At 38.8% G+C, this 12,025-nt stretch overlaps 1 protein-coding gene across 4 annotated transcripts in view; it reads left to right on the forward strand.

The window, feature by feature from the left end:
* LOC123961677 (anoctamin-9) overlaps positions 1 to 11,169 on the forward strand; it is a 15,676-nt gene extending 4,507 nt beyond the window's left edge. For all 4 annotated transcript variants that reach the window (XM_046037245.1, XM_046037246.1, XM_046037248.1 and 1 more), the window contains 17 exons: positions 1,289 to 1,423; positions 1,508 to 1,601; positions 1,681 to 1,741; positions 2,958 to 3,040; positions 3,142 to 3,246; positions 3,457 to 3,621; positions 3,898 to 3,934; positions 6,771 to 6,882; positions 7,453 to 7,510; positions 7,641 to 7,738; positions 7,847 to 8,043; positions 8,137 to 8,289; positions 8,388 to 8,535; positions 8,619 to 8,741; positions 9,150 to 9,243; positions 9,432 to 9,544; positions 10,550 to 11,169. In XM_046037245.1, the coding sequence (XP_045893201.1) occupies positions 1,289 to 1,423; positions 1,508 to 1,601; positions 1,681 to 1,741; positions 2,958 to 3,040; positions 3,142 to 3,246; positions 3,457 to 3,621; positions 3,898 to 3,934; positions 6,771 to 6,882; positions 7,453 to 7,510; positions 7,641 to 7,738; positions 7,847 to 8,043; positions 8,137 to 8,289; positions 8,388 to 8,535; positions 8,619 to 8,741; positions 9,150 to 9,243; positions 9,432 to 9,544; positions 10,550 to 10,565 (1,792 nt within the window). In that variant the 3' untranslated portion in view covers positions 10,566 to 11,169. The remainder of the gene's footprint in view (positions 1 to 1,288; positions 1,424 to 1,507; positions 1,602 to 1,680; positions 1,742 to 2,957; positions 3,041 to 3,141; positions 3,247 to 3,456; positions 3,622 to 3,897; positions 3,935 to 6,770; positions 6,883 to 7,452; positions 7,511 to 7,640; positions 7,739 to 7,846; positions 8,044 to 8,136; positions 8,290 to 8,387; positions 8,536 to 8,618; positions 8,742 to 9,149; positions 9,244 to 9,431; positions 9,545 to 10,549) is intronic.
* The last annotated feature ends 856 nt before the right edge of the window (positions 11,170 to 12,025 follow it).

Consider the following 12,025-nt stretch of genomic DNA (forward strand, 5'->3'; position numbering starts at 1 on the left):
GAGAGAGAGAGAGAGGGCAGGAGAGGAACAGAGAGAAAAAGAGAGGGATGGAAGGAGAGAGAGAGGGGAGGGAGGCAGCCTACACAATATACACACACAGAGGTACAGACAGTAAAGGTGATGTTGCTATAGACTAAATGAAAAATGGTACAGATATTTATAGTAGTGTTAATGGTAACAGTCGTAATGTTAATGATTATAATAACAATAATAACAATAGGACTAGTAACAATAGTCGTTGCAGCAGAGGGTGTCGAGCAGGAACACGGGGGCAGCAGGTGACCCGCAGCCACAGATCCAGACTCCACAGCTCCAGAGCCAGAAAACCTGCAGGAAGTGATAGGAGGAGAGAGGAGAGGGACGAGAAAGCACAAGACTTCCAGAAAGGGGAGAAGTTGTGTTAGTAACATGCGATAATGGGATGAGGTTGCATACAGAGGGAGAGAAAGTAGAGGAGAGAGGAGCTCAGTGCATCATAGGAAATCCCCCGGCAGTCTAGGCCTATAGCAGCATAACTAAGGGATAGTTCAGGACTAGAAACAATGCTCATTTGGTACTAAGGTGCCTAAAGTGTGCCAAGAAAATATTCTCCACACCATTACACCACCACCACCGTTGATACAAGGCAGGATGGATTGATACTTTCATGTTTTTTATGCCAAATTCTGACCCTACCTTCTGAATGTCGCAGCTGAAATCAAGACTCATTAGACCAGGCAACGTTTTTCTAATCTTCTATTGTCCAATTTTGGTGAGCCTGTGTGAATTGTAGCCTCAGTTTCTTGTTCTTAGGCAATAGGAGTAGCACCCGGTGTGGTCTTCTGCTGCTGTAGCCCATCTGCTTCAAGGTTGTGCGTTCAGAGGTGGTTTTCTGCATACCTTGTTGGTTGTAACGAGTCATCTCAAACCAGTCAACCCATTCTCCTCTGACCTCTGACATCGTCAGCAAGGCATTTTTGTCCACACAACTGCCGCTCACTGGATATTTTCTTTTTTTTGCTTTAAACTCTAAAGATGGTTGTGTGTTAAAATCCCAGTAGATCAGCAGTTTCTGAAATACTCAGACCAGCCTGTCTGGTGCAAAACAACCATGCCACAATAATTTGAACAGGTGTACCTAATAAAATGGCCAGTGGCAAATGTGCAATGTATGTATGACATTTTTGTATGGGCATTATAGTGCACATCCGTGCCTCATGGGTTACATCATTTTCTCCTTCTGTGTCTGTGTGTGTGTGTGTGTGTGTGTGTGTGTGTGTGTGTGTGTGTGTGTGTGTTCTCATGTCAGGAACTACTTCGGGGAGAAGGTGGCCTTGTACTACCTGTGGTTGGGCTGGTACACATATCTGCTTATCCCGCCTGCTATCATTGGGGTCATAGTCTTCCTTTACGGCCTTGCCTACTTCAACAGCTCGCCTCTCATGTAGGTTTTTTCCACAGATCCACAGTATCTGTGTCATAACAGAACATTTGCACTGTATTAAATAAAGTGCTCATTGTGTTGCAGAAAGGAGGTTTGCGAGGCTGACACGGTCATGTGTCCACTTTGTGACAATAGATGCAAAGTGTGGCAGCTCTCTGACACCTGTACATATGCCAAGGTACATCAGTGCATTTACAGCAGACTGTTTAATGGCCTACTTTGGTCTGTTTGTGCTCACTGTTGGGGTTGTCTTACAGGTGAGCCTGCTGTTCGATAATCATGGCACAGTGCTCTTTGCGATGTTCATGGCAGTGTGGGGTGAGTTCTGTGTGTCTATATGACATGATTATTCTTGTGTTGATAGAAATACTATTTTTCAGTATTCCTGTTTAATATAGAAGAGTGTGATTTATCAGTCATATTTCCTGCAGATGCAATGTAGCCATTAAAACCCAAACAAAAAGTAAAATTTAATAAAAATAATTGAAAATTAGAGTGCAGAACTCAAGTACAGTACTGTCATTTATTCGCCCAAACATTTTTGGCTATACAGGACAACTTGTACAAACAATTGTTTTATCTGCCTCAAATGTATTTAATGAAACTGCTTGGATGGTTTTTATAATCACTGAGACATGTACTGCCAAGGAGATGCCACATCACTGAGAGAACCTACTCGTCCTGGCTTCTCACATCTTAATCAGCCCGCGCCATCTGGCCATGGGGGTGGTCAAGCAGTCATCTATAAGAACATATAAATGTACTCTCATTGCCTTATTCAGCTTTTCTGCTTTTAACACCTCTGTGGATTTTAAAATGTTTACAGACCACTTTCAGAACTCTCCTCATATCAAAGCTTGTAGAGAATAAGGATTCAGGCAAAATAACAATTTACTTTGACATTTATTAGCGCAGCTGTTGAAAGAGTATAGTTTACTACAACAGCCACTGCGGTCTACAAAAAAGTAATAACATGAGTATATCAGCAGAAGTGTGTGAGGGAGAGGTGATGTAAAGAAAGAGAATTAAGAACAGAAAAGTGGAACACTGGTGTTGGTATGGCCAAAATGTGGCCAGCTGAATGGACGTCCTTTTACAATACTGATTTAAAACAAAAAGTAATACACTATAAATTTTCATTCACTGTCTGGAAAAAAAAAGACAACAAACCCAAACTATAATCAAAGTTTTCTTACTTCCCAAAACGTCAACACAATCCCCATCTTTGTAACTCTTAAAATTAGTTTTTATGACTGGCAATGTGTCAGTATACTATGACCAAAAGCTAAAATGTGGGTATATGGCACAATGCATACATTCCTTAAAAGTTGTTAAACGTGAAATGGAGGCATGTCGATATTTTCATATATTCAGTGAAAGATTAATGCACAGCTGCCTTCCAAACTTCCCAAAAGTGGCAACAATTATTGTGGCTATGTAGATCTGTGTTTTCAAAAACTGTCACTGTGGCTCATTTGTCATATTGTTGTTCCAGTAGACTTTATGAACTCATATAAATCCCTGGTCTTCACAGCAACACTGTTTTTGGAGTTCTGGAAGAGACATCGGGCTTCCTATGTGTGCGAATGGAAAGTGTCTGATTGGTGTGAGGAGGAGGTATGATCAGTTTCATACATTTCATCCCATTTCAGTAATACCAGTTCAGTGATCACTGGAATTCATGCCTGTGTTTTCTTTTCTATAATGTATAACTGTAGGAGGAACTGATTCTGGAAATTGTGAACAACGTAAACTGTGAACCAAAACAATATAAGCACTCCTATCTGCGCAGCACTCTGGTTCTGATCTGTGTCACAGCTATGGTAGGGGTCTTGTCATTTTTACAATCTTCACATATAATATTTAAAGGGATTGTACATCTTTGGAGTTCAGATTAACGTAAGAATCAGGTTAAACTCTGGTAAGATTCAGGTTTAGGCATGTACAGTAGTTGAGGTTAGAATTAAAGGAGCAAAAAGATGTAGTTAATGGAGTCCCTCATACTGTAAGTAAGTGTTTTTGTATTTCCACAGATATTGGTGATAATTGGCCTGACACATGCCTTGGTGGTGTTCAGGGTAATTGCTGCAGTGCTCTTGGCTGAGGGATCATGGGAGTTCCTGAGCAACCACTCCAGCATAGGAGCAATGATGCTGGGGGCCGTCGTCCATTACCTTATCATCACTGTCATGACACGGGTACACAAGTCTCTAAATGTGCATCTCTGTAGCTTTTTATTCTCTGTGATTCTGACCATTACAACAGCCAGGAACACCAACGAACCAGCGGTATCGATGATCCTGGCAAACACTCCACTGTGGTTAAATAGCTGAGTTTCCCTACCAGTCAGTCAGAACTGAAGAAGTATCTTCAACCAAGTCCAGTTGCCCTTGACTTTAACCTTCGTTGGATAACTATGATCTGGATGACTGAGAATCTTCACAGACATTCTGACCATCTCTTTGTCTTTGCAGATCAACAGGATTGTAGCCATGAAGCTCTGTGAAATAGGTATGTTTATTCATTGTTTTTCATTTTTATATTGTAACAAATAGTCACACTAATAATAATAATAATAATAATTTTTATTTGTAGAGCACTTTTCAAAAACAAGTTACAAAGTGCTTCAACAAGTGCAAAGACAACAATACAATACCCAAAAGACAACAATACAATACCCAAAAGACAACAATACAAACAAGAAAACATTGAAAAGACCAAAATACATGTTTAAGATACATATAAAATAAGCAAAATAGAATAAAATAAAAGGGATAAAATAAAGTCAAATAAGATCAGGAAAGGCTCTCCTATAAAAGTATGTTTTAAGAAGGGACTTAAAAGAGTTCACTGACTCAGCCAACCTGATTTCCTCGGGCAGGCTGTTCCTGGCCCTGACTGCAAACGCTCTGTCCCCTTTAGTTTTCAGTCGAGACTCTGGAACAGAAAACAGACCTCTGCCCGAGGATCTCAAGGTACGTGCTGGTGCGTATGGGACTAAAAGGTCAGAAATATAACAAGGCGAGAGGCTATGAAGAGCTTTAAAAGTGATCAATAAAATTTTAAAGTCAATTCTAAGCTAAAATAGGGGTGATGTGGTCATATTTCTTTGTTCTGGTTAAAAGCCTGGCAGCTGGGTTCTGGACAGTCTGGAGTCGATCAGTAGATTTTTGGGTTAAACAAGTGAAAAGGCTGTTGCAATAATCCAGGCGTGATGAGATGAAGGCGTGTAAAATGGTTTCGGTGTCCTTAAAAGTAAATAGATAGATCGAATTTTTGCTATATTTCTAAGTTGATAAAAACATGATTGAACAAGCTTTGTGGTGTGCTGCTCGAAATTTAAATTACTATCAAACCAGACACCAAGGTTCTTTGCAACAGGCTTAATGTGATTTACTGCTGGGACCCGATGACCAGGATTTCTGTTTTGTCTGAGTTCAGCTGGAGGAAATTATTTGACATCCATTTATTAACTTCACAAAGGCAGTTGTTAAGTGAACTCAGCATTCCAGGATCTGTGGATCTGACGGCAAGTACATTTGTTGTGTCATCAGCATAAATATGAAAAGAAATGCCATGTTTATGGATAATATGTCCAAGGGGAAGCAGATACAAGGAAAACAAAATGGGTCCTAAGACCGACCCCTGAGGCACACCATATTTAACTGGACAGAACAAAGAGACATAGTTGTTTACAGACACGCAAAACTTCCTATTTGACAGGTAGGATGAAAACCATTCTAGGGCAGTACCAGAGATCCCCACCCAGTGCCTCAGTCTGTCTAACATCATGTTGTGATCAATGGTGTCAAAAGCAGCGCTAAGGTCCAGGAGTACCAGGACTGAGCACAGACCTTCATCAGCAGACATTAAAAGGTCATTGGTGACTTTAAGCAGGACAGTCTCAGTGCTGTGGTACTTCTTGAAACTTTTCAAATAATTTGTTATTTTCTAGTACAGTGAGCAATTGTTTGGACACAATTCTTTCTAGAATCTTTGCAATAAAAGGCAGTTTTGAAATTAAAATGTTGTGGGAGGGAGGGATCTAAACCAGGTTTCTTTAAAAGCGGGTTCACGCAAGCCATTTTAAAATAATCAGGGACACAACCAGTAGATAGGGAGCTGTTTAAAAACAGAGATCAAATGGGGCCCAACAGAATCCATTACTTTCATTAAAACCTTTTTAGGTATTACATCAAGTGGGCTCATGTTTATAGGAAGATTTAAATATTATCTTTAAAACATCTTCCTTTTAAAATAATTACAGAAAAAATTCAGCATTAGAACATGTTAAATGAGCAGTTATTTGAATTTTACAGTTGTCAGTGTGGTGGGCAGTGAGAATAGGCAAACAAATGCAGGGAGGCTGAAGTAGGAAGGCAGGTAATCAGACAGGAAGCAGGTCAGACATACAGATAACAGACAGATCCAATCCAATGTCCTCTGAGAAATTGCCTCATGGTGGAAGTGCCTCGTGGACTTTTGACCCCTTTCTGCAGACTTATTCTCAACTTTTAACCCACAAATCAGCATTCATATGTTAAAAACAATTGCTGCAGAAATCCAAAACTATTTTTAAAAACTGCCATGGACAAATTTACATATACATAGCAGCAATTTCTTTATTATATAAAGGAATTATCATGTTCATGAACAAACCACAGCTTTCAGGGCTTAACGTGGACATTGTAACTGGCACACCATATACACTCATTGGGAAGATGAGAGGCGAGGGGCACTTGTAAAGACATGTAATAGGTGGTATTCTGAAGTGGGAAACTCACTGAGGGCAACTAGAGGGAAGGCGAGGCATGACTGGATGTAAACTGTTTCAGAACAAACCATTCAGTTGGAGTGGAAAGAGACTGAGTCTGAGGTTGAAGAGGTAAAAAGATGTGCAGGAATCATTATGAAATTATGGGCTGTTATGAGGGGCACTGCTTTAAGATCTACTCTGTTGGTCCTCTAATGTAGAGCAAAATTTCTCATCCTGGGGCTCAGAACCGCCGAAGGTTCATAAGATAAATCTGAAGGTTTTCAAGATAAATAACAAAATGGGGGGAAATTCGAGTGTTTACTATTTTAATGTGAAATGCTAGAGGTTTGGCTGCTTAGGCCACTAAAAATTACCCAAATGAATCTTTAGATTTGAACACTCAAAAGTATATATTTTATATTGTGCATCAGCATCAGATTATTTAAATAAAATGTAATATAGAGGTAATAACATAATAGATGGAAAATTGAAATTCTATAGTAGGATGTCTCTCAAGTATGTGCAGTTGTGCCATCAACTGACCAAATAGTGAACTGCATGAACACTGACATGAAGTCTGTCTTACATCAGAGAAAACAAGATCGTTTGCTGCCACGGAGAAGAATTTCACAGTCAAGATGTTCACCTTCCAGTTCTTCACCTATTTTTCCTCCCTCTTCTACGTAGCCTTTTTTCTTGGCAGGTAATGAGTTAAATTAAATTAATATCCAACCTTAAAGAAATCATTCTCCTTATTCTCCTTGATGTCATAACCTCATGGCCTTGTAAGTAGTGGCCGAGCGATATGGGTTTATAAATGGTCTATGCCGATATTTAGAGAGCAAGTGCAGCCGATGGCCAATACAAAATGCTGAAATCAAAACAAAGAAAAGCCATTCCATGCAGAGTACAATCTAACATACATGGTTATCTTTGCCAGTAACATGTTGTTTTAGATGGAATTTTTATTAATTACTGAAATAGAAAAATGCATTGGGTTATGCTGTAGATCTTAGAACGTGACAGGTGTTTAAGGGAGAGTGGGGTACAGTTCGTCAGATGTGACAATATTTAGCAACATTATTCCCTACAGTATAACTAAATATTTAACACTAGCCAATAATGGTTTTAGATTAGATTTGCTGTCATTTAGGTTGATATATATCAGCCTCGTGAGTGCAGGTATCGGCCGATGCCGATTATTTCAAAATGGCAGATATTGGCTCGATTAATCGGACTAATAAAGACTTTTTTTTTGTAACATACATGACAGGATAAATGGCCATCCTGGTGGTTACGTCCGAATTGCAGGGAAATGGAGGCTAGAGGAGGTGAGTAACATAAATACTGTGTGTATCACATTAAGAATGACTAAATTACCATTTTAAAGCAAATATTGCTATTTTACATTTGAATATTAAATCTGATTGCATCCAAAAAGTGCCACTCTCCCCTTTACAGTGTCATCCTAGTGGATGTCTCACAGACCTGTTCATCCAAATGGCAATCATAATGGTACTCAAGCAAACCATCAGCAATGTCTTTGAGTTCACAGGCCCGTAAGTATAAGTCAGATTTGTGATTATACACTGTACATGTGCGCTGTATAATTCACTTTACTTAACGTTGGGTCCAGGATTTTAAAAGCTGTCTCTTGTTTGCATCAGTGTGCTCTGCAGGTGGCTGAAGAGAAAAAGGACCCAGAAGCTGCAGAGGAAATGTGCCCACTGCTACCTAAAAGATGAATCAGAGGGAAAACTCTGCGCTGAGCTGTGTGATAACTGTAAGCTTCGAGACTGGCTCAGCAACTACCGTCTCAATGATGTTGACTCCTTCAGCCTCTTCAATGAGTTTCTGGAGATGGGTATGAACTCTGCTTAATGCTTTAACAACAATAATTAGACACAAATACTGGACTGGTTATGGCAAATCATATTGTTCTTTGATCTCTCCCTAGTGATCCAGTTCAGCTTTACCACCATATTTGTGGCAGCATTTCCTCTTGCTCCTCTGCTAGCCCTCATTAATAATATCATTGAAATACGCTTGGATGCCATTAAAATGGTCACTCTGGAGCGCAGAATGGTTCCCAAGAAAACCAACGATATTGGTGAGGGTTACATTTGAACTTTTTAAGTTGTTAAACTGTAGTTTGCCTGTTTATACTGCAGGTAAAATTCTCCTCACGCCAATGTTTCCTTTCCTCAGGTGTGTGGATAGACGTGTTGGAGGCTATTGGTGTCTTAGCTGTCATTGCGAACGGGCTGGTCATCGGTGTATCTTCAGACTTCATCCCTCGATTGGTTTACAAATACCGCTATGGCCCGTGTGCCAATGGCACAGTAACAGATATTGAGTGAGAATGTGCTTTCTTCTAGAAAATGTTTATGTTTTGTCGTGTGCAACACTCACTTTAATTAAATCCTTCTGTTTTTCAAGCTGCATGGCTGGCTACATCAACAACTCTCTCTCCATTGCACGAATGGATGACCAGAACATACACAATGAGTTTTCAGCAGATCAGATGGTCACTCATAGTGGCTTGAATGTCTCTTCCTGCAGGTTTGTTTTATTTTAATCTTATTTGTCTTCCACAACTGAAAAGATATTTAACTGGCACAATTCTGACATTTAAGTTAGGTTTTGGAGAAACCAAAGTCAAAACATATAATTTGAGAAAAAATTGAACAATTTGAGAACGAATTTGAGTCAAAAGCACCACCAGTGTTAATAACACTTCAATGTTCACACTCAACTGTTATCCTGGTAGTATTGCATTGTGACCGTTCCTTTGAGGACTGTGTAACTTTCAGGTAATAGAAGTGCTATATAAAGTTTACATTCTTCTTAAAAATGGTTGTCCATCACTGCAGCTGGTACCCACAATCTTCCACTGTGCTGACATTAAAAAAAAAAATACTGATGTAGAGATGACATCTGTGTTCTGGTCTGTTTTCCTTTCCTTCACAGCTATAAAGACTACAGGAGCAATGAGGACTACAATTTTACCCCACAGTTTTGGCTAATTTTAGCTGTGCGCTTTGCATTTGTCATTCTGTTTGAGGTAAGCTTTGACCAAACCATGCACCCAACATAAACCCCTCTAAATCCTCCCCACTCGCTGTATGTTTAATTTGTCACAGATAGATTTCAGAACAGTGAGCTGGGCTATAAGGAAATCAGTGTGATTAATCAAACCACATTTTCACAGCTATAAAAGGAGATAACATTCATTTTCCTCTCTGCTTGCAGCACGTTGTCGTCATATGCAAGTTCATTGCAGCCTGGTTTGTACCGAGCGCTCCCATGCAGGTCAAGAATAATAGACTCTTTGATAAACTCAACAGACTAAAACAGGAACTCAGGTGAGTCTCAAATAATATGTGGATAGTACAATCCTACTAATTTGTTTTCATACATTACATCCCATTTCAATAATACCAGCTCGGGGATCATTGGAATTCATTGTGTTTTTTTCTACTATATTTAACTGTAGGAGGAACTGATCCTGGAAATTGTGAACAATGCAAACTGTAAACAAAAAATATAGCACTCCTATCTGTCAAGCCCAAACATGAACTGCATGTTTCTGATAAGCAAATTAAACATTTAAGTTAAACTTTTTCCTTACTGTCAGACACAAGGTGCTCCTGCTATGTATGTGGTTATACCGAGAGCAAGATAGGCATCATCAAACTTTGAGTTTGACTGATGAGTTTGGTTGATTAGCATACTTTACTTATTTCCCTGTCAAAAGTCTGCCTATCTTGTGCTTTACACTGTCATTTTGCTGGCTGAAAAAATCTAGCTAAGCTGGATCTTGATAGCCTTTCTAGCATCAGATCTCTCCTTTCTCTAATGAATCAGATTCATAGACCTTTGTCAGCAGCAAACAAGTCAAAATGTCTCCTCCGAAAAAGTTCTATTCAATTTTAGTTTCACTCCCTTTGTCATGAAGCCTCCCCCCTTTTTGGGAACCACCAAGAACCTTAAAATGTTATCCCACTGTTATTAGCACTTCGCTGTGATGTCTTTCTTCAGAAAGCAAATGGTGCTTCATGATAGATTTACAACACAGCCAGCATTACTCTTCCTGACTCTTCATGAATTAATTCTAAGACGTATATATTTTAAAATGAATATTCCACCCACATTTAATGGTACCTTTACTTTGAAATATTTAACTGAAATGTAATCACCTGATGACTCATAACTACAAATCTGGCATTTGTAGTTTGTAATATGTTTATTATATTTGGTTGTACCAGAGACAACATTTGGAAGTCTGTTTTTGAGATGTGCTTTGCATTGTTGTGACCACATTGACATAGATGCTGCAACTAACCCCAACTAACTTGCTTTTCTTACAGTTCATTTGAAGCATGACAGCATTCAGACACTTTAATGTTGCCCATATTTCCCTGAGAACATGAACCCAGTGTCGCCTTGTGCATTAGTATCCAGACTATCACAGTGTTGAGTCAACTTCAGAGCCATTAATCATCTCTCTGAAGAGTTCAGACAGAGGGCTCTCACTCCCTTTTATTGTTTGCAGTCAAATGTTAAGTGCTGGCTATCTGGATTCTCGTCTGTGAAATGGACTTCTTGGACAAAACAAGTGTACAGTAACTGATTTTACTGACCATGTCTTTCATGAAATTATTCCTATTCTATTTTAAGAATGTACTGACAGCTTGTTGGATCTCTATATTTGTGAGACGTATGTGAGTGTTTATATTGAAAGCCTGAAGATAATTTATACTGCTACTGCTCTCACAGTACCGATTGTGTGTTACGATGTTGCCTTATATTGTAAAACAGCTGATGAATGTCATTACTGCAGACAGAATGTGATGGTGTCTTTTGTAAAACAGACACAAGAATGTTTTGCATTATAATATTTTCTATTATTAAATAAAAGAGGAAACTTTTGGGCCTCATGTAATGTCTTAAATTGAAGTTTGTCAATTAAAAAGTGTGTCACAGTTGAGATTTTGTGTTGGTGCCATATGTATTTCAATAATGGCTACTTTCATGTCTGTGCTGTCTTCAGGACTTCAGCTGTTATTGAGGACACTGAGGTCATACCCTTCTTTTCCATTGATTATGGGAATTTGGGGGATATAATGACTGGCGGAGAACTTGTTCTGTTATTTCTTAGTCTCAATATTTTTAGACTTAGATTTTTTTATGTACAAAATATAACAAAATGTATCCACCTGGAATGTATTCCTAGCAGTGTGGAAAGTTTCACCATAATGTACGTTGATACAATGTAAATAAAAAGTTGAACACTATACCACTAGCTAATAAGGCACCCTTTACATAGAGTTTTAGACTTGTACAAGTTTACTTTATTAAAAGTAAATAAATACATTTTCTCATGCTTTATACAGGTGCTGGTCATATAATTAGAATATCATAAAAAAGTTTATTTATTTCAGTAATTCCGTTCAAAAAGTGAAACTTGTATAATGTATACATTCATTCCACACAGACTGATATATTTCAAGTGTTCATTCCTTTTTATATTTATGATTATAACTGAAAACTAATGAAAACCCCAAAATCAGTATCTCATAAAATTTGAATATTGTGAAAAGGTGCAATATTGAAGACACCTGGTGCCACACACTAATCAGCTAATTAACTCAAAACACCTGCAAAGGCCTTTAAATGGTCTCTCAGTCTAGTTCTGTAGGCTACACAATCGGGAGGAAGACTGCTGACTTGACAGCTGTCCAAAAGACGACCATTGACACCTTGCACAAGGAGGGCAAGACACAAAAGGTCATTGCTAAAGAGGCTGGCTGTTCACAGAGCTCTGTGTCCAAGCACATTAATAG

Source organism: Micropterus dolomieu, linkage group LG22 (genome assembly GCF_021292245.1).
Source record: "Micropterus dolomieu isolate WLL.071019.BEF.003 ecotype Adirondacks linkage group LG22, ASM2129224v1, whole genome shotgun sequence".
In the NCBI taxonomy this organism is placed as follows: Eukaryota; Metazoa; Chordata; class Actinopteri; order Centrarchiformes; family Centrarchidae; genus Micropterus; species Micropterus dolomieu.